The following is a 22,475-nucleotide window of genomic DNA, read 5'->3' as shown; positions in this document are numbered from 1 at the left end:
TTTAATACCATCAGAGCGTCACAACTTTCCAAATATATCACCCCTCTGTCCCTTTTGAGTAATATTATCCATTCCCCATTACCAATAATCTCACCCCTCTGCCCCCATCAGTAATATTATCCATTCCCCGTTACCAATAATCTCACCCCACTGCCCCATCAGTAATATTATCCATTCCCCGTTACCAATAATCTCACCCCTCTGCCCCCATCAGTAATATTATCCATTCCCCGTTACCAATAATATCACCCCTCTGCCCCATCAGTAATATTATCCATTCCCCGTTACAATAATATCACCCCTCTGCCCCTTATCAGTAATATTATCCATTCCCCGTTACCAATAATATCACCCCTCTGCCCCTTATCAGTAATATTATCCATTCCCCGTTACCAATAATATCACCCCTCTGCCCCTTATCAGTAATATTATCCATTCCCCGTTACCAATAATCTCACCCTCTGCCCCTTATCAGTAATATTATCCATTCCCCGTTACCAATAATATCACCCCTCTGCCCCTTATCAGTAATATTACCCATTCCCCGTTACCAATAATATCACTCCTCTGCCCCATCAGTAATATTATCCATTCCCCGTTACCAATAATGTCAACCATAGCTCTTTTTCCACCTAAACACCCCTACTATTATCACCCCTTATCAATAAAATAACGCCATCTGCATCTTTAATAATCCCTTCCAATGAGCTTTTATCAAAAATAACACATCCTCACTTTTATCAGAATTACCGCCCTTTCCCCAATAGAACAACCTCATCCTAATTATAAGAACTCATTACATTTACCATTACCACCTATCACTCCCTTGTCAATATTACCACCCATTCCGATTAGCATTAATAACACCACCCACCCCCTTAGTAATAATGCTACCCAGCTTGGTTATTAATATTATCACATCCCTCTTATTATCCAAATAATCAATAATAACAGCCAACTATTTCATAATATTATAGCACTTCCCTAATTTCTATTACTACCACCCACCTCCCTTATAAATAATCATACATCTATCCCCCATAAAAAGGGGTGCAACTATTACTAAGGACAGGATAAGGGAGTGTTATTATTGATAAATAATTAAGAAAATCGGGTGATATTATAGGTAAGAGGCATAGAGTGTTACTGTTAATAAATGCCCCCACTCTTTTCCAGCACTCCTCATTGGTTTGTGTATTGCAGTGATGTGGATCAGAGGGACATCAGTGGCCATTAATTGACAAGCCTTACCTATATCAAGTAGAAGAGGGGTTGGGGTTGGAGGTTTTGTTGTCTTACATTCTCTGGGCTGCTGGTTAGTGCCTGAAATTAGCTAGGGGGAACCTGTCACATAGGTTTGATGGCGAATCCTTTCTTATCTGACTTCATTTATTCCCTCTCAGGGCACCATCATGTCACGCCTTAAGATGAGCCCATTCATGCACACTGAGGACTTGTCTGATGCAAAGCTACTGAGGAGAGAATTTCCAGCTCTCAAAGGTCTCTCTAGATTGGAGATGTTACGTAATGAATACCAAGAGAGGACAATTCGAGAGAAGGAGGAGAAGATGTTCAATCTGCTAACACAGCAACAAGAGCGTATCTCCCAGAGGGTCAATGGGCCTTCACTGCACACTACGCATCCTGGTCCTAAACAGAATCCAGTCCATGCACTCAACCAACCACCCCAATGGGCCCAGGAAGAGAGGATGTGGGCTTCCAATTGGACAGTATCCAAGAGGACAGTAGGTGTGGACAGGGCGCACCCTCTGAAACCAGTGGTTCACCGTAAAGCTGCACGGAATGAATCAGAGGTAAGGAAAGTCCTACGTGCTCCATCAGCTAATTTTCCAGGCTTCAAAGAATCACTGCCCACCCAAGAACATGTCAGGTCCAAATCAGGACCCAATCGGAGAGACTTGTGGCAACAGCTAGAAAATACAGAGTCTGACCTGGGAGCCGAGATCCGCAAGAAAGAGGCTCTGCTGAGGGAAAAGCTGTGGAGAACTGAGGAAGAGCTGCGACGAATCCAGAAAGAAAGGGAGGAGGCTGAACTAGAGGATAGAAGAGTAAGGAAGATTGAGGATGTGAGTAGGATGAGATCAGAAAGGACTCAGAAACGGACAAGTAATCACTACCATCACCCAAGCACTAAAGTGGAGAAAGAAGAAGTAGGAGAGGATGATAGCTGCCAGGACAAAGGCTATGTGAAGGATTTCTGGGATAAACCCCATCGAAAGGTAGAGACTAAGCCCCTGCCACAAGTGCAACATCGGCCGAATAGGGAAGCTCTGGAAAGTAGGCTTTCTCCACCACAGAATGGACCTCTTAGGCAGGTAGCTGGCTTGTCAGGTGCTCGTACCAATAGACCTCCACAGTCCATACCTGACCACAAGAATGCAGATGAAAAAGGATTCCTTGCAGATGATAACCCTGAATATTTGGGAGAGGGGTTGGTTACCTGCCATTTGTGTGACAGACGGTTCATGGAGCATCGTCTCGAGAAACATTCTCAGATCTGTAAGAAGATGCAATCTACCAAGAGGAAAGTGTTTGACTCTTCTAAAGCCCGGGCCAAGGGAACGGACCTTGAACAGTATCTGCAGACAAACGGAAAAGCTCCAACCCCTGTTCCCCAGGTCAGATTCACATTATTATCTTTCCATATCGCCGGGAATATTTTCATTTTTATTGAAAATATCCCCGCTATGTACAAAGGGGAACTCGCAGGGACAGTGGTTGTGGTAACCGCTGTCCCTGCGAGTTATATCCCCAGAAAATTGTAGAAGTCTTAAACAGAAGTGAAACACTTCTCCGTGGGGAAGATGACACTACGCATGCGCACAGCATCACCTGGGGCTGCGGGTAGAGACCGAAAGATCTCTCTCCTGCACCTGGAGCCCCCATAGAATTACAGCAGTTTACACCATCTAAAGATGGTGTATACTTCAAGGGGCTAAACTCCGAAAAGTTTCGCTTTTTGCAGTTTAGTACATAGGGTTCAGATTGTAGTCCCCATTGATAATAATGGGGACTGTAATCTGAAGTGCTAATTAGCGCTTTGCCAGAGCTTTCTGTGGAATCTCCTGCATTGTGCTTTGAGTACATAGCAACAATACATATAATTATGCAGAAACTGCATCATTTATGTTAAAAGCAGCTTGATACATAGGCCCCATAATTTGTAATTTCTCTCTACTCCTTATTGTATATTCCATTACGCCTTATTATAGTTTCATCAGTACTGTGCCCTTATTACTATCAACACTTCCTGTCTCTAAATCTTTCCTCACTGCATGTTTATTCAGGGCTCATAATATATATTCTATTTTCTCTCCATTCTCCTGCCTGGAGCATTATCATATGTTCTCATTCCTCGCCATTCTACCTGGCTCATTATGATATATTCTCGTTCCTTGCCATTCTCCTGCTTTGCTTGTTATGATATATTCTCATTCCTCTCTATTCTCTTGCCTGGTTCCCATCATATTATCTCCTCTCAATTTACCTTCCTGGATCCTATTGTATATTCTCTCTCCACTCCATTCTCCTTCCTGACTCCTATCATCTATTCTCTTTCCTCTCCAGTCTCCTATCATCTATTCTCTCTCCTCTCCAGTCTCCTATCATCTATTCTCTCTCCTCTTCATTCTCCTATCATCTATTGCCTCTCCTCTTCATTCTCCTATCATCTATTCTCTCTCCTCTCCAGTCTCCTATCATCTATTCTCTCTCCTCTCCAGTCTCCTGTCATCTATTCTCTCTCCTCTTCATTCTCCTATCATCTATTCTCTCTCCTCTTCATTCTCCTATCATCTATTCTCTCTCCTCTCCAGTCTCCTATCATCTATTCTCTCTCCTCTCCAGTCTCCTATCATCTATTCTCTCTCCTCTCCAGTCCGCTATCATCTATTCTCTCTCCTCTTCACTCTCCTGCCTGGCTCCTATCATCTATTCTCTCTCCTCTCCAGTCTCCTGCCTAGCTCCTATCATCTATTCTCTCTCCTCTTCACTCTCCTGCCTGGCTCCTATCATCTATTCTCTCTCCTCTCCAGTCCCCTATCATCTATTCTCTCTCCTCTCCAGTCCCCTGCCTGGCTTCTATCATCTATTCTTTCTCCTCTTCATTCTCCTATCATCTATTCTCTCTCCTCTCCAGTCTCCTGCCTGGCTTCTATCATCTATTCTTTCTCCTCTTCATTCTCCTATCATCTATTCTCTCTCCTCTTCATTCTCCTATCATCTATTCTCTCTCCTCTTCATTCTCCTATCATCTATTCTCTCTCCTCTTCATTCTCCTATCATCTATTCTCTCTCCTCTCCAGTCTCCTATCATCTATTCTCTCTCCTCTCCAGTCTCCTATCATCTATTCTCTCTCTTCTCCAGTCTCCTATCATCTATTCTCTCTCCTCCTCATTCTCCTATCATCTATTCTCTCTCCTCTCCAGTCTCCTATCATCTATTCTCTCTCCTCTCCAGTCTCCTATCATCTATTCTCTCTCCTCTCCAGTCTCCTATCATCTATTCTCTTTCCTCTCCATTCTACTATCATCTATTCTCTCTCCTCTCCATTCTCCTATCATCTATTCTCTCTCCTCTCCAGTCTCCTATCATCTATTCTCTCTCCTCTCCAGTCCCCTATCATCTATTCTCTCTCCTCTCCAGTCCCCTATCATCTATTCTCTCTCCTCTTCATTCTTCTATCATCTATTCTCTCTCCTCTCCAGTCTCCTGTCTGGCTCCTATCATCTATTCTTTCTCCTCTTCATTCTCCTATCATCTATTCTCTCTCCTCTTCATTCTCCTATCATCTATTCTCTCTCCTCTTCATTCTCCTATCATCTATTCTCTCTCCTCTTCATTCTCCTATCATCTATTCTCTCTCCTCTTCATTCTCCTATGATCTATTCTCTCTCCTCTTCATTCTTCTATCATCTATTCTCTCTCCTCTCCAGTCTCCTGTCTGGCTCCTATCATCTATTCTCTCTCCTCTTCATTCTCCTATCGTCTATTCTCTCTCCTCTTCATTCTCCTATCGTCTATTCTCTCTCCTCTTCATTCTCCTATCGTCTATTCTCTCTCCTCTTCATTCTCCTATCGTCTATTCTCTCTCCTCTTCATTCTCCTATCATCTATTCTCTCTCATCTTCATTCTATCATCTATTCTCTCTCCTCTTCAGTCTCCTATCATCTATTCTCTCTCCTCTTCATTCTCCTATCATCTATTCTCTCTCCTCTTCATTCTCCTATCATCTATTCTCTCTCCTCCTCATTCTCCTATCATCTATTCTCTCTCCTCTCCATTCTCCTATCATCTATTCTCTCTCCTCTTCATTCTCCTATCATCTATTCTCTCTCCTCTCCAGTCTCCTATCATCTATTCTCTCTCCTCCTCATTCTCCTATCATCTATTCTCTCTCCTCTCCAGTCTCCTATCATCTATTCTCTCTCCTCTCCAGTCCCCTATCATCTATTCTCTCTCCTCTTCATTCTCCTATCATCTATTCTCTCTCCTCTTCATTCTTCTATCATCTATTCTCTCTCCTCTCCAGTCTCCTGTCTGGCTCCTATCATCTATTCTCTCTCCTCTTCATTCTCCTATCGTCTATTCTCTCTCCTCTTCATTCTCCTATCGTCTATTCTCTCTCCTCTTCATTCTCCTATCGTCTATTCTCTCTCCTCTTCATTCTCCTATCGTCTATTCTCTCTCCTCTTCATTCTCCTATCATCTATTCTCTCTCATCTTCATTCTATCATCTATTCTCTCTCCTCTTCATTCTCCTGTCATTTATTCTCTCTCCTCTTCAGTCTCCTATCATCTATTCTCTCTCCTCTTCAGTCTCCTATCATCTATTCTCTCTCCTCTTCATTCTCCTATCATCTATTCTCTCTCCTCTTCATTCTCCTATCATCTATTCTCTCTCCTCTTCATTCTCCTATCATCTATTCTCTCTCCTCTCCAGTCTCCTATCATCTATTCTCTCTCCTCTCCAGTCCCCTATCATCTATTCTCTCTCCTCTTCACTGTACTGCCTGGCTCCTATCATCTATTCTCTCTCCTCTCCAGTCTCCTATCATCTATTCTCTCTCCTCTTCATTCTCCTATCATCTATTCTCTCTCCTCTTCATTCTCCTATCATCTATTCTCTCTCCTCTTCATTCTCCTATCATCTACTCTCTCTCCTCTTCATTCTCCTATCATCTATTCTCTCTCCTCTTCATTCTCCTATCATCTATTCTCTCTCCTCTTCATTCTCCTATCATCTATTCTCTCTCCTCTTCATTCTCCTATCATCTATTCTCTCTCCTCTTCATTCTCCTATCATCTATTCTCTCTCCTCTTCATTCTCCTATCATCTATTCTCTCTCCTCTCCAGTCTCCTATCATCTATTCTCTCTCCTCCTCATTCTCCTATCATCTATTCTCTCTCCTCTCCAGTCTCCTATCATCTATTCTCTCTCCTCTCCAGTCCCCTATCATCTATTCTCTCTCCTCTTCATTCTTCTATCATCTATTCTCTCTCCTCTCCAGTCTCCTGTCTGGCTCCTATCATCTATTCTCTCTCCTCTCCAGTCTCCTGCCTGGCTCCTATCATCTATTCTCTCTCCTCTTCATTCTCCTATCATCTATTCTCTCTCCTCTTCATTCTCCTATCATCTATTCTCTCTCCTCTTCATTCTTCTATCATCTATTCTCTCTCCTCTCCAGTCTCCTGTCTGGCTCCTATCATCTATTCTCTCTCCTCTTCATTCTCCTATCGTCTATTCTCTCTCCTCTTCATTCTCCTATCATCTATTCTCTCTCCTTTCCATTCTCCTATCATCTATTATCTCTCCTCTTCATTCTCCTATCATCTATTCTCTCTCCTCTTCATTCTTCTATCATCTATTCTCTCTCCTCTCCAGTCTCCTGTCTGGCTCCTATCATCTATTCTCTCTCCTCTCCAGTCTCCTGCCTGGCTCCTATCATCTATTCTTTCTCCTCTTCATTCTCCTATCATCTATTCTCTCTCCTCTCCAGTGTCCTGTCTGGCTCCTATCATCTATTCTCTCTCCTCTTCATTCTCCTATCATCTATTCTCTCTCCTCTTCATTCTCCTATCATCTATTCTCTCTCCTCTTCATTCTCCTATCATCTATTCTCTCTGCTCTTCATTCTTCTATCATCTATTCTCTCTCCTCTCCCGTCTCCTGTCTGGCTCCTATCATCTATTCTCTCTCCTCTTCATTCTCCTATCATCTATTCTCTCTCCTCTTCATTCTCCTATCGTCTATTCTCTCTCCTCTTCATTCTCCTATCGTCTATTCTCTCTCCTCTTCATTCTCCTATCGTCTATTCTCTCTCCTCTTCATTCTCCTATCATCTATTCTCTCTCATCTTCATTCTATCATCTATTCTCTCTCCTCTTCAGTCTCCTGTCATTTATTCTCTCTCCTCTTCAGTCTCCTATCATCTATTCTCTCTCCTCTTCATTCTCCTATCATCTATTCTCTCTCCTCTTCATTCTCCTATCGTCTATTCTCTCTCCTCCTCATTCTCCTATCATCTATTCTCTCTCCTCTCCATTCTCCTATCATCTATTCTCTCTCCTCTTCATTCTCCTATCATCTATTCTCTCTCCTCTCCAGTCTCCTATCATCTATTCTCTCTCCTCCTCATTCTCCTATCATCTATTCTCTCTCCTCTCCAGTCTCCTATCATCTATTCTCTCTCCTCTCCAGTCCCCTATCATCTATTCTCTCTCCTCTTCACTGTACTGCCTGGCTCCTATCATCTATTCTCTCTCCTCTCCAGTCTCCTATCATCTATTCTCTCTCCTCTCCAGTCTCCTATCATCTATTCTCTCTCCTCTTCATTCTCCTATCATCTATTCTCTCTCCTCTTCATTCTCCTATCATCTATTCTCTCTCCTCTTCATTCTCCTATCATCTATTCTCTCTCCTCTTCATTCTCCTATCATCTATTCTTTCTCCTCTTCATTCTCCTATCATCTATTCTCTCTCCTCTTCATTCTCCTATCATCTATTCTCTCTCCTCTTCATTCTCCTATCATCTATTCTCTCTCCTCTCCAGTCTCCTGTCATCTATTCTCTCTCCTCCTCATTCTCCTATCATCTATTCTCTCTCCTCTCCAGTCTCCTATCATCTATTCTCTCTCCTCTCCAGTCCCCTATCATCTATTCTCTCTCCTCTTCATTCTCCTATCATCTATTCTCTCTCCTCTTCATTCTTCTATCATCTATTCTCTCTCCTCTCCAGTCTCCTGTCTGGCTCCTATCATCTATTCTCTCTCCTCTTCATTCTCCTATCGTCTATTCTCTCTCCTCTTCATTCTCCTATCATCTATTCTCTCTCCTCTTCATTCTCCTATCGTCTATTCTCTCTCCTCTTCATTCTCCTATCATCTATTCTCTCTCATCTTCATTCTATCATCTATTCTCTCTCCTCTTCATTCTCCTGTCATTTATTCTCTCTCCTCTTCAGTCTCCTATCATCTATTCTCTCTCCTCTTCATTCTCCTATCATCTATTCTCTCTCCTCTTCATTCTCCTATCATCTATTCTCTCTCCTCTCCAGTCTCCTATCATCTATTCTCTCTCCTCCTCATTCTCCTATCATCTATTCTCTCTCCTCTCCAGTCTCCTATCATCTATTCTCTCTCCTCTCCAGTCCCCTATCATCTATTCTCTCTCCTCTTCACTGTACTGCCTGGCTCCTATCATCTATTCTCTCTCCTCTCCAGTCTCCTATCATCTATTCTCTCTCCTCTTCATTCTCCTATCATCTATTCTCTCTCCTCTTCATTCTCCTATCATCTATTCTCTCTCCTCTTCATTCTCCTATCATCTATTCTCTCTCCTCTTCATTCTCCTATCATCTATTCTCTCTCCTCTCCATTCTCCTATCATCTATTCTCTCTCCTCTTCATTCTCCTATCATCTATTCTCTCTCCTCTTCATTCTCCTATCATCTATTCTCTCTCCTCTTCATTCTCCTATCATCTATTCTCTCTCATCTTCATTCTATCATCTATTCTCTCTCCTCTTCAGTCTCCTGTCATTTATTCTCTCTCCTCTTCAGTCTCCTATCATCTATTCTCTCTCCTCTTCATTCTCCTATCATCTATTCTCTCTCCTCTTCATTCTCCTATCGTCTATTCTCTCTCCTCCTCATTCTCCTATCATCTATTCTCTCTCCTCTCCATTCTCCTATCATCTATTCTCTCTCCTCTTCATTCTCCTATCATCTATTCTCTCTCCTCTCCAGTCTCCTATCATCTATTCTCTCTCCTCCTCATTCTCCTATCATCTATTCTCTCTCCTCTCCAGTCTCCTATCATCTATTCTCTCTCCTCTCCAGTCCCCTATCATCTATTCTCTCTCCTCTTCACTGTACTGCCTGGCTCCTATCATCTATTCTCTCTCCTCTCCAGTCTCCTATCATCTATTCTCTCTCCTCTTCATTCTCCTATCGTCTATTCTCTCTCCTCTTCATTCTCCTATCATCTATTCTCTCTCATCTTCATTCTATCATCTATTCTCTCTCCTCTTCATTCTCCTGTCATTTATTCTCTCTCCTCTTCAGTCTCCTATCATCTATTCTCTCTCCTCTTCATTCTCCTATCATCTATTCTCTCTCCTCTTCATTCTCCTATCATCTATTCTCTCTCCTCTCCAGTCTCCTATCATCTATTCTCTCTCCTCTCCAGTCCCCTATCATCTATTCTCTCTCCTCTTCACTGTACTACCTGGCTCCTATCATCTATTCTCTCTCCTCTCCAGTCTCCTATCATCTATTCTCTCTCCTCTTCATTCTCCTATCATCTATTCTCTCTCCTCTTCATTCTCCTATCATCTATTCTCTCTCCTCTTCATTCTCCTATCATCTATTCTCTCTCCTCTTCATTCTCCTATCATCTACTCTCTCTCCTCTTCATTCTCCTATCATCTATTCTCTCTCCTCTTCATTCTCCTATCATCTATTCTCTCTCCTCTTCATTCTCCTATCATCTATTCTCTCTCCTCTTCATTCTCCTATCATCTATTCTCTCTCCTCTTCATTCTCCTATCATCTATTCTCTCTCCTCTCCAGTCTCCTATCATCTATTCTCTCTCCTCCTCATTCTCCTATCATCTATTCTCTCTCCTCTCCAGTCTCCTATCATCTATTCTCTCTCCTCTTCATTCTCCTATCATCTATTCTCTCTCCTCTCCAGTCTCCTATCATCTATTCTCTCTCCTCCTCATTCTCCTATCATCTATTCTCTCTCCTCTCCAGTCTCCTATCATCTATTCTCTCTCCTCTCCAGTCCCCTATCATCTATTCTCTCTCCTCTTCACTGTACTGCCTGGCTCCTATCATCTATTCTCTCTCCTCTCCAGTCTCCTATCATCTATTCTCTCTCCTCTCCAGTCTCCTATCATCTATTCTCTCTCCTCTTCATTCTCCTATCATCTATTCTCTCTCCTCTTCATTCTCCTATCATCTATTCTCTCTCCTCTTCATTCTCCTATCATCTATTCTCTCTCCTCTTCATTCTCCTATCATCTATTCTTTCTCCTCTTCATTCTCCTATCATCTATTCTCTCTCCTCTTCATTCTCCTATCATCTATTCTCTCTCCTCTTCATTCTCCTATCATCTATTCTCTCTCCTCTCCAGTCTCCTGTCATCTATTCTCTCTCCTCCTCATTCTCCTATCATCTATTCTCTCTCCTCTCCAGTCTCCTATCATCTATTCTCTCTCCTCTCCAGTCCCCTATCATCTATTCTCTCTCCTCTTCATTCTCCTATCATCTATTCTCTCTCCTCTTCATTCTTCTATCATCTATTCTCTCTCCTCTCCAGTCTCCTGTCTGGCTCCTATCATCTATTCTCTCTCCTCTTCATTCTCCTATCGTCTATTCTCTCTCCTCTTCATTCTCCTATCATCTATTCTCTCTCCTCTTCATTCTCCTATCGTCTATTCTCTCTCCTCTTCATTCTCCTATCATCTATTCTCTCTCATCTTCATTCTATCATCTATTCTCTCTCCTCTTCATTCTCCTGTCATTTATTCTCTCTCCTCTTCAGTCTCCTATCATCTATTCTCTCTCCTCTTCATTCTCCTATCATCTATTCTCTCTCCTCTTCATTCTCCTATCATCTATTCTCTCTCCTCTCCAGTCTCCTATCATCTATTCTCTCTCCTCCTCATTCTCCTATCATCTATTCTCTCTCCTCTCCAGTCTCCTATCATCTATTCTCTCTCCTCTCCAGTCCCCTATCATCTATTCTCTCTCCTCTTCACTGTACTGCCTGGCTCCTATCATCTATTCTCTCTCCTCTCCAGTCTCCTATCATCTATTCTCTCTCCTCTTCATTCTCCTATCATCTATTCTCTCTCCTCTTCATTCTCCTATCATCTATTCTCTCTCCTCTTCATTCTCCTATCATCTATTCTCTCTCCTCTTCATTCTCCTATCATCTATTCTCTCTCCTCTCCATTCTCCTATCATCTATTCTCTCTCCTCTTCATTCTCCTATCATCTATTCTCTCTCCTCTTCATTCTCCTATCATCTATTCTCTCTCCTCTTCATTCTCCTATCATCTATTCTCTCTCATCTTCATTCTATCATCTATTCTCTCTCCTCTTCAGTCTCCTGTCATTTATTCTCTCTCCTCTTCAGTCTCCTATCATCTATTCTCTCTCCTCTTCATTCTCCTATCATCTATTCTCTCTCCTCTTCATTCTCCTATCGTCTATTCTCTCTCCTCCTCATTCTCCTATCATCTATTCTCTCTCCTCTCCATTCTCCTATCATCTATTCTCTCTCCTCTTCATTCTCCTATCATCTATTCTCTCTCCTCTCCAGTCTCCTATCATCTATTCTCTCTCCTCCTCATTCTCCTATCATCTATTCTCTCTCCTCTCCAGTCTCCTATCATCTATTCTCTCTCCTCTCCAGTCCCCTATCATCTATTCTCTCTCCTCTTCACTGTACTGCCTGGCTCCTATCATCTATTCTCTCTCCTCTCCAGTCTCCTATCATCTATTCTCTCTCCTCTTCATTCTCCTATCGTCTATTCTCTCTCCTCTTCATTCTCCTATCATCTATTCTCTCTCATCTTCATTCTATCATCTATTCTCTCTCCTCTTCATTCTCCTGTCATTTATTCTCTCTCCTCTTCAGTCTCCTATCATCTATTCTCTCTCCTCTTCATTCTCCTATCATCTATTCTCTCTCCTCTTCATTCTCCTATCATCTATTCTCTCTCCTCTCCAGTCTCCTATCATCTATTCTCTCTCCTCTCCAGTCCCCTATCATCTATTCTCTCTCATCTTCACTGTACTACCTGGCTCCTATCATCTATTCTCTCTCCTCTCCAGTCTCCTATCATCTATTCTCTCTCCTCTTCATTCTCCTATCATCTATTCTCTCTCCTCTTCATTCTCCTATCATCTATTCTCTCTCCTCTTCATTCTCCTATCATCTATTCTCTCTCCTCTTCATTCTCCTATCATCTACTCTCTCTCCTCTTCATTCTCCTATCATCTATTCTCTCTCCTCTTCATTCTCCTATCATCTATTCTCTCTCCTCTTCATTCTCCTATCATCTATTCTCTCTCCTCTTCATTCTCCTATCATCTATTCTCTCTCCTCTTCATTCTCCTATCATCTATTCTCTCTCCTCTCCAGTCTCCTATCATCTATTCTCTCTCCTCCTCATTCTCCTATCATCTATTCTCTCTCCTCTCCAGTCTCCTATCATCTATTCTCTCTCCTCTCCAGTCCCCTATCATCTATTCTCTCTCCTCTTCATTCTTCTATCATCTATTCTCTCTCCTTTCCAGTCTCCTGTCTGGCTCCTATCATCTATTCTCTCTCCTCTCCAGTCTCCTGCCTGGCTCCTATCATCTATTCTCTCTCCTCTTCATTCTCCTATCATCTATTCTCTCTCCTCTTCATTCTCCTATCATCTATTCTCTCTCCTCTTCATTCTCCTATCATCTATTCTCTCTCCTCTTCATTCTTCTATCATCTATTCTCTCTCCTCTCCAGTCTCCTGTCTGGCTCCTATCATCTATTCTCTCTCCTCTTCATTCTCCTATCGTCTATTCTCTCTCCTCTTCATTCTCCTATCATCTATTCTCTCTCCTTTCCATTCTCCTATCATCTATTATCTCTCCTCTTCATTCTCCTATCATCTATTCTCTCTCCTCTTCATTCTTCTATCATCTATTCTCTCTCCTCTCCAGTCTCCTGTCTGGCTCCTATCATCTATTCTCTCTCCTCTCCAGTCTCCTGCCTGGCTCCTATCATCTATTCTTTCTCCTCTTCATTCTCCTATCATCTATTCTCTCTCCTCTTCATTCTCCTATCATCTATTCTCTCTCCTCTTCATTCTCCTATCATCTATTCTCTCTCCTCTTCATTCTCCTATCATCTATTCTCTCTCCTCTTCATTCTTCTATCATCTATTCTCTCTCCTCTCCCGTCTCCTGTCTGGCTCCTATCATCTATTCTCTCTCCTCTTCATTCTCCTATCATCTATTCTCTCTCCTCTTCATTCTCCTATCGTCTATTCTCTCTCCTCTTCATTCTCCTATCGTCTATTCTCTCTCCTCTTCATTCTCCTATCGTCTATTCTCTCTCCTCTTCATTCTCCTATCATCTATTCTCTCTCATCTTCATTCTATCATCTATTCTCTCTCCTCTTCAGTCTCCTGTCATTTATTCTCTCTCCTCTTCAGTCTCCTATCATCTATTCTCTCTCCTCTTCATTCTCCTATCATCTATTCTCTCTCCTCTTCATTCTCCTATCGTCTATTCTCTCTCCTCCTCATTCTCCTATCATCTATTCTCTCTCCTCTCCATTCTCCTATCATCTATTCTCTCTCCTCTTCATTCTCCTATCATCTATTCTCTCTCCTCTCCAGTCTCCTATCATCTATTCTCTCTCCTCCTCATTCTCCTATCATCTATTCTCTCTCCTCTCCAGTCTCCTATCATCTATTCTCTCTCCTCTCCAGTCCCCTATCATCTATTCTCTCTCCTCTTCACTGTACTGCCTGGCTCCTATCATCTATTCTCTCTCCTCTCCAGTCTCCTATCATCTATTCTCTCTCCTCTCCAGTCTCCTATCATCTATTCTCTCTCCTCTTCATTCTCCTATCATCTATTCTCTCTCCTCTTCATTCTCCTATCATCTATTCTCTCTCCTCTTCATTCTCCTATCATCTATTCTCTCTCCTCTTCATTCTCCTATCATCTATTCTCTCTCCTCTTCATTCTCCTATCATCTATTCTCTCTCCTCTTCATTCTCCTATCATCTATTCTCTCTCCTCTCCAGTCTCCTGTCATCTATTCTCTCTCCTCCTCATTCTCCTATCATCTATTCTCTCTCCTCTCCAGTCTCCTATCATCTATTCTCTCTCCTCTCCAGTCCCCTATCATCTATTCCCTCTCCTCTTCATTCTCCTATCATCTATTCTCTCTCCTCTTCATTCTTCTATCATCTATTCTCTCTCCTCTCCAGTCTCCTGTCTGGCTCCTATCATCTATTCTCTCTCCTCTTCATTCTCCTATCGTCTATTCTCTCTCCTCTTCATTCTCCTATCGTCTATTCTCTCTCCTCTTCATTCTCCTATCGTCTATTCTCTCTCCTCTTCATTCTCCTATCATCTATTCTCTCTCATCTTATTTCTATCATCTATTCTCTCTCCTCTTCATTCTCCTGTCATTTATTCTCTCTCCTCTTCAGTCTCCTATCATCTATTCTCTCTCCTCTTCATTCTCCTATCATCTATTCTCTCTCCTCTTCATTCTCCTATCATCTATTCTCTCTCCTCTCCAGTCTCCTATCATCTATTCTCTCTCCTCCTCATTCTCCTATCATCTATTCTCTCTCCTCTCCAGTCTCCTATCATCTATTCTCTCTCCTCTCCAGTCCCCTATCATCTATTCTCTCTCCTCTTCACTGTACTGCCTGGCTCCTATCATCTATTCTCTCTCCTCTCCAGTCTCCTATCATCTATTCTCTCTCCTCTTCATTCTCCTATCATCTATTCTCTCTCCTCTTCATTCTCCTATCATCTATTCTCTCTCCTCTTCATTCTCCTATCATCTATTCTCTCTCCTCTTCATTCTCCTATCATCTATTCTCTCTCCTCTTCATTCTCCTATCATCTATTCTCTCTCCTCTTCATTCTCCTATCATCTATTCTCTCTCCTCTTCATTCTCCTATCATCTATTCTCTCTCCTCTTCATTCTCCTATCATCTATTCTCTCTCCTCTTCATTCTCCTATCATCTATTCTCTCTCCTCTCCAGTCTCCTATCATCTATTCTCTCTCCTCCTCATTCTCCTATCATCTATTCTCTCTCCTCTCCAGTCTCCTATCATCTATTCTCTCTCCTCTCCAGTCCCCTATCATCTATTCTCTCTCCTCTTCATTCTTCTATCATCTATTCTCTCTCCTCTCCAGTCTCCTGTCTGGCTCCTATCATCTATTCTCTCTCCTCTCCAGTCTCCTGCCTGGCTCCTATCATCTATTCTCTCTCCTCTTCATTCTCCTATCATCTATTCTCTCTCCTCTTCATTCTCCTATCATCTATTCTCTCTCCTCTTCATTCTCCTATCATCTATTCTCTCTCCTCTTCATTCTCCTATCATCTATTCTCTCTCCTCTTCATTCTCCTATCATCTATTCTCTCTCCTCTTCATTCTTCTATCATCTATTCTCTCTCCTCTCCAGTCTCCTGTCTGGCTCCTATCATCTATTCTCTCTCCTCTTCATTCTCCTATCGTCTATTCTCTCTCCTCTTCATTCTCCTATCATCTATTCTCTCTCCTCTCCATTCTCCTATCATCTATTATCTCTCCTCTTCATTCTCCTATCATCTATTCTCTCTCCTCTTCATTCTTCTATCATCTATTCTCTCTCCTCTCCAGTCTCCTGTCTGGCTCCTATCATCTATTCTCTCTCCTCTCCAGTCTCCTGCCTGGCTCCTATCATCTATTCTTTCTCCTCTTCATTCTCCTATCATCTATTCTCTCTCCTCTTCATTCTCCTATCGTCTATTCTCTCTCCTCTTCATTCTCCTATCGTCTATTCTCTCTCCTCTTCATTCTCCTATCGTCTATTCTCTCTCCTCTTCATTCTCCTATCATCTATTCTCTCTCATCTTCATTCTATCATCTATTCTCTCTCCTCTTCAGTCTCCTGTCATTTATTCTCTCTCCTCTTCAGTCTCCTATCATCTATTCTCTCTCCTCTTCATTCTCCTATCATCTATTCTCTCTCCTCTTCATTCTCCTATCGTCTATTCTCTCTCCTCCTCATTCTCCTATCATCTATTCTCTCTCCTCTCCATTCTCCTATCATCTATTCTCTCTCCTCTTCATTCTCCTATCATCTATTCTCTCTCCTCTCCAGTCTCCTATCATCTATTCTCTCTCCTCCTCATTCTCCTATCATCTATTCTCTCTCCTCTCCAGTCTCCTATCATCTATTCTCTCTCCTCTCCAGTCCCCTATCATCTATTCTCTCTCCTCTTCACTGTACTGCCTGGCTCCTATCATCTATTCTCTCTCCTCTCCAGTCTCCTATCATCTATTCTCTCTCCTCTTCATTCTCCTATCATCTATTCTCTCTCCTCTTCATTCTCCTATCATCTATTCTCTCTCCTCTTCATTCTCCTATCATCTATTCTCTCTCCTCTTCATTCTCCTATCATCTATTCTCTCTCCTCTTCATTCTCCTATCATCTATTCTCTCTCCTCTTCATTCTCCTATCATCTATTCTCTCTCCTCTTCATTCTCCTATCATCTATTCTCTCTCCTCTTCATTCTCCTATCATCTATTCTCTCTCCTCTTCATTCTCCTATCATCTATTCTCTCTCCTCTCCAGTCTCCTATCATCTATTCTCTCTCCTCCTCATTCTCCTATCATCTATTCTCTCTCCTCTCCAGTCCCCTATCATCTATTCTCTCTCCTCTCCAGTCCCCTATCATCTATTCTCTCTCCTCTTCATTCTCCTAACATCTATTCTCTCTCCTCTTCATTCTTCTATCATCTATTCTCTCTCCTCTCCAGTCTCCTGTCTGGCTCCTATCATCTATTCTCTCTCCTCTCCAGTCTCCTGCCTGGCTCCTATCATCTATTCTCTCTCCTCTTCATTCTCCTATCATCTATTCTCTCTCCTCTTCATTCTCCTATCATCTATTCTCTCTCCTCTTCATTCTTCTATCATCTATTCTCTCTCCTCTCCAGTCTCCTGTCTGGCTCCTATCATCTATTCTCTCTCCTCTTCATTCTCCTATCGTCTATTCTCTCTCTTCTTCATTCTATCATCTATTCTCTCTCCTCCTCATTCTCCTATCATCTATTCTCTCTCCTCTTCATTCTTCTATCATCTATTCTCTCTCCTCTCCAGTCTCCTGTCTGGCTGCTATCATCTATTCTCTCTCCTCTCCAGTCTCCTGCCTGGCTCCTATCATCTATTCTCTCTCCTCTTCATTCTCCTATCATCTATTCTCTCTCCTCTTCATTCTCCTATCATCTATTCTCTCTCCTCTTCATTCTCCTATCATCTATTCTCTCTCCTCTTCATTCTCCTATCATCTATTCTCTCTCCTCTTCATTCTCCTATCGTCTATTCTCTCTCATCTTCATTCTATCATCTATTCTCTCTCCTCTTCATTCTCCTATCATCTATTCTCTCTCCTCTTCATTCTCCTATCATCTATTCTCTCTCCTCTCCAGTCTCCTGCCTGGCTCCTATCATCTCTTCTCTCTCCTCTTCATTCTCCTATCATCTATTCTCTCTCCTCTTCATTCTCCTATCATCTATTCTCTCTCCTCTTCATTCTCCTATCATCTATTCTCTCTCCTCTCCAGTCTCCTATCATCTATTCTCTCTCCTCTCCAGTCTCCTATCATCTATTCTCTCTCCTCTCCAGTCTCCTATCATCTATTCTCTTTCCTCTCCATTCTACTATCATCTATTCTCTCTCCTCTCCATTCTCCTATCATCTATTCTCTCTCCTCTCCAGTCTCCTATCATCTATTCTCTCTCCTCTCCAGTCCCCTATCATCTATTCTCTCTCCTCTCCATTCTCCTATCATCTATTCTCTCTCCTCTCCATTCTCCTATCATCTATTCTCTCTCCTCTCCAGTCTCCTATCATCTATTCTCTCTCCTCTCCAGTCCCCTATCATCTATTCTCTCTCCTCTCCAGTCCCCTATCATCTATTCTCTCTCCTCTCCAGTCTCCTGTCTGGCTCCTATCATCTATTCTTTCTCCTCTTCATTCTCCTATCATCTATTCTCTCTCCTCTTCATTCTCCTATCATCTATTCTCTCTCCTCTTCATTCTCCTATCATCTATTCTCTCTCCTCTTCATTCTCCTATGATCTATTCTCTCTCCTCTTCATTCTTCTATCATCTATTCTCTCTCCTCTCCAGTCTCCTGTCTGGCTCCTATCATCTATTCTCTCTCCTCTTCATTCTCCTATCGTCTATTCTCTCTCCTCTTCATTCTCCTATCGTCTATTCTCTCTCCTCTTCATTCTCCTATCGTCTATTCTCTCTCCTCTTCATTCTCCTATCGTCTATTCTCTCTCCTCTTCATTCTCCTATCATCTATTCTCTCTCATCTTCATTCTATCATCTATTCTCTCTCCTCTTCAGTCTCCTATCATCTATTCTCTCTCCTCTTCATTCTCCTATCATCTATTCTCTCTCCTCTTCATTCTCCTATCATCTATTCTCTCTCCTCCTCATTCTCCTATCATCTATTCTCTCTCCTCTCCATTCTCCTATCATCTATTCTCTCTCCTCTTCATTCTCCTATCATCTATTCTCTCTCCTCTCCAGTCTCCTATCATCTATTCTCTCTCCTCCTCATTCTCCTATCATCTATTCTCTCTCCTCTCCAGTCTCCTATCATCTATTCTCTCTCCTCTCCAGTCCCCTATCATCTATTCTCTCTCCTCTTCATTCTCCTATCATCTATTCTCTCTCCTCTTCATTCTTCTATCATCTATTCTCTCTCCTCTCCAGTCTCCTGTCTGGCTCCTATCATCTATTCTCTCTCCTCTTCATTCTCCTATCGTCTATTCTCTCTCCTCTTCATTCTCCTATCGTCTATTCTCTCTCCTCTTCATTCTCCTATCGTCTATTCTCTCTCCTCTTCATTCTCCTATCGTCTATTCTCTCTCCTCTTCATTCTCCTATCATCTATTCTCTCTCATCTTCATTCTATCATCTATTCTCTCTCCTCTTCATTCTCCTGTCATTTATTCTCTCTCCTCTTCAGTCTCCTATCATCTATTCTCTCTCCTCTTCAGTCTCCTATCATCTATTCTCTCTCCTCTTCATTCTCCTATCATCTATTCTCTCTCCTCTTCATTCTCCTATCATCTATTCTCTCTCCTCTTCATTCTCCTATCATCTATTCTCTCTCCTCTCCAGTCTCCTATCATCTATTCTCTCTCCTCTCCAGTCCCCTATCATCTATTCTCTCTCCTCTTCACTGTACTGCCTGGCTCCTATCATCTATTCTCTCTCCTCTCCAGTCTCCTATCATCTATTCTCTCTCCTCTTCATTCTCCTATCATCTATTCTCTCTCCTCTTCATTCTCCTATCATCTATTCTCTCTCCTCTTCATTCTCCTATCATCTACTCTCTCTCCTCTTCATTCTCCTATCATCTATTCTCTCTCCTCTTCATTCTCCTATCATCTATTCTCTCTCCTCTTCATTCTCCTATCATCTATTCTCTCTCCTCTTCATTCTCCTATCATCTATTCTCTCTCCTCTTCATTCTCCTATCATCTATTCTCTCTCCTCTTCATTCTCCTATCATCTATTCTCTCTCCTCTCCAGTCTCCTATCATCTATTCTCTCTCCTCCTCATTCTCCTATCATCTATTCTCTCTCCTCTCCAGTCTCCTATCATCTATTCTCTCTCCTCTCCAGTCCCCTATCATCTATTCTCTCTCCTCTTCATTCTTCTATCATCTATTCTCTCTCCTCTCCAGTCTCCTGTCTGGCTCCTATCATCTATTCTCTCTCCTCTCCAGTCTCCTGCCTGGCTCCTATCATCTATTCTCTCTCCTCTTCATTCTCCTATCATCTATTCTCTCTCCTCTTCATTCTCCTATCATCTATTCTCTCTCCTCTTCATTCTCCTATCATCTATTCTCTCTCCTCTTCATTCTTCTATCATCTATTCTCTCTCCTCTCCAGTCTCCTGTCTGGCTCCTATCATCTATTCTCTCTCCTCTTCATTCTCCTATCGTCTATTCTCTCTCCTCTTCATTCTCCTATCATCTATTCTCTCTCCTTTCCATTCTCCTATCATCTATTATCTCTCCTCTTCATTCTCCTATCATCTATTCTCTCTCCTCTTCCTTCTTCTATCATCTATTCTCTCTCCTCTCCAGTCTCCTGTCTGGCTCCTATCATCTATTCTCTCTCCTCTCCAGTCTCCTGCCTGGCTCCTATCATCTATTCTTTCTCCTCTTCATTCTCCTATCATCTATTCTCTCTCCTCTCCAGTGTCCTGTCTGGCTCCTATCATCTATTCTCTCTCCTCTTCATTCTCCTATCATCTATTCTCTCTCCTCTTCATTCTCCTATCATCTATTCTCTCTCCTCTTCATTCTCCTATCATCTATTCTCTCTGCTCTTCATTCTTCTATCATCTATTCTCTCTCCTCTCCCGTCTCCTGTCTGGCTCCTATCATCTATTCTCTCTCCTCTTCATTCTCCTATCATCTATTCTCTCTCCTCTTCATTCTCCTATCGTCTATTCTCTCTCCTCTTCATTCTCCTATCGTCTATTCTCTCTCCTCTTCATTCTCCTATCGTCTATTCTCTCTCCTCTTCATTCTCCTATCATCTATTCTCTCTCATCTTCATTCTATCATCTATTCTCTCTCCTCTTCAGTCTCCTGTCATTTATTCTCTCTCCTCTTCAGTCTCCTATCATCTATTCTCTCTCCTCTTCATTCTCCTATCATCTATTCTCTCTCCTCTTCATTCTCCTATCGTCTATTCTCTCTCCTCCTCATTCTCCTATCATCTATTCTCTCTCCTCTCCAGTCTCCTATCATCTATTCTCTCTCCTCCTCATTCTCCTATCATCTATTCTCTCTCCTCTCCAGTCTCCTATCATCTATTCTCTCTCCTCTCCAGTCCCCTATCATCTATTCTCTCTCCTCTTCACTGTACTGCCTGGCTCCTATCATCTATTCTCTCTCCTCTCCAGTCTCCTATCATCTATTCTCTCTCCTCTCCAGTCTCCTATCATCTATTCTCTCTCCTCTTCATTCTCCTATCATCTATTCTCTCTCCTCTTCATTCTCCTATCATCTATTCTCTCTCCTCTTCATTCTCCTATCATCTATTCTCTCTCCTCTTCATTCTCCTATCATCTATTCTTTCTCCTCTTCATTCTCCTATCATCTATTCTCTCTCCTCTTCATTCTCCTATCATCTATTCTCTCTCCTCTTCATTCTCCTATCATCTATTCTCTCTCCTCTCCAGTCTCCTGTCATCTATTCTCTCTCCTCCTCATTCTCCTATCATCTATTCTCTCTCCTCTCCAGTCTCCTATCATCTATTCTCTCTCCTCTCCAGTCCCCTATCATCTATTCTCTCTCCTCTTCATTCTCCTATCATCTATTCTCTCTCCTCTTCATTCTTCTATCATCTATTCTCTCTCCTCTCCAGTCTCCTGTCTGGCTCCTATCATCTATTCTCTCTCCTCTTCATTCTCCTATCGTCTATTCTCTCTCCTCTTCATTCTCCTATCATCTATTCTCTCTCCTCTTCATTCTCCTATCGTCTATTCTCTCTCCTCTTCATTCTCCTATCATCTATTCTCTCTCATCTTAATTCTATCATCTATTCTCTCTCCTCTTCATTCTCCTGTCATTTATTCTCTCTCCTCTTCAGTCTCCTATCATCTATTCTCTCTCCTCTTCATTCTCCTATCATCTATTCTCTCTCCTCTTCATTCTCCTATCATCTATTCTCTCTCCTCTCCAGTCTCCTATCATCTATTCTCTCTCCTCCTCATTCTCCTATCATCTATTCTCTCTCCTCTCCAGTCTCCTATCATCTATTCTCTCTCCTCTCCAGTCCCCTATCATCTATTCTCTCTCCTCTTCACTGTACTGCCTGGCTCCTATCATCTATTCTCTCTCCTCTCCAGTCTCCTATCATCTATTCTCTCTCCTCTTCATTCTCCTATCATCTATTCTCTCTCCTCTTCATTCTCCTATCATCTATTCTCTCTCCTCTTCATTCTCCTATCATCTATTCTCTCTCCTCTTCATTCTCCTATCATCTATTCTCTCTCCTCTTCATTCTCCTATCATCTATTCTCTCTCCTCTTCATTCTCCTATCATCTATTCTCTCTCCTCTTCATTCTCCTATCATCTATTCTCTCTCCTCTCCAGTCTCCTATCAT

At 42.2% G+C, this 22,475-nt stretch overlaps 1 protein-coding gene across 2 annotated transcripts in view; it reads left to right on the top strand.

Moving 5' to 3' along the window:
- The window catches only part of ZC2HC1C (zinc finger C2HC-type containing 1C), a 59,580-nt gene that overhangs the window by 1,516 nt on the left and 35,589 nt on the right, over positions 1–22,475 (top strand). For both annotated transcript variants that reach the window (XM_088447453.1, XM_088447454.1), the window contains exon 2: positions 1,404–2,639. In XM_088447453.1, the coding sequence (XP_088303579.1) occupies positions 1,413–2,639 (1,227 nt within the window). In that variant the 5' untranslated portion in view covers positions 1,404–1,412. The remainder of the gene's footprint in view (positions 1–1,403; positions 2,640–22,475) is intronic.

Source organism: Taudactylus pleione, unplaced genomic scaffold (assembly GCF_031769625.1).
Source record: "Taudactylus pleione unplaced genomic scaffold, aTauple2 ptg000433l, whole genome shotgun sequence".
In the NCBI taxonomy this organism is placed as follows: Eukaryota; Metazoa; Chordata; class Amphibia; order Anura; family Myobatrachidae; genus Taudactylus; species Taudactylus pleione.
Note: the sequence above shows the minus strand (reverse complement) of the source record. Positions and strands in the feature narration are given on the sequence as shown.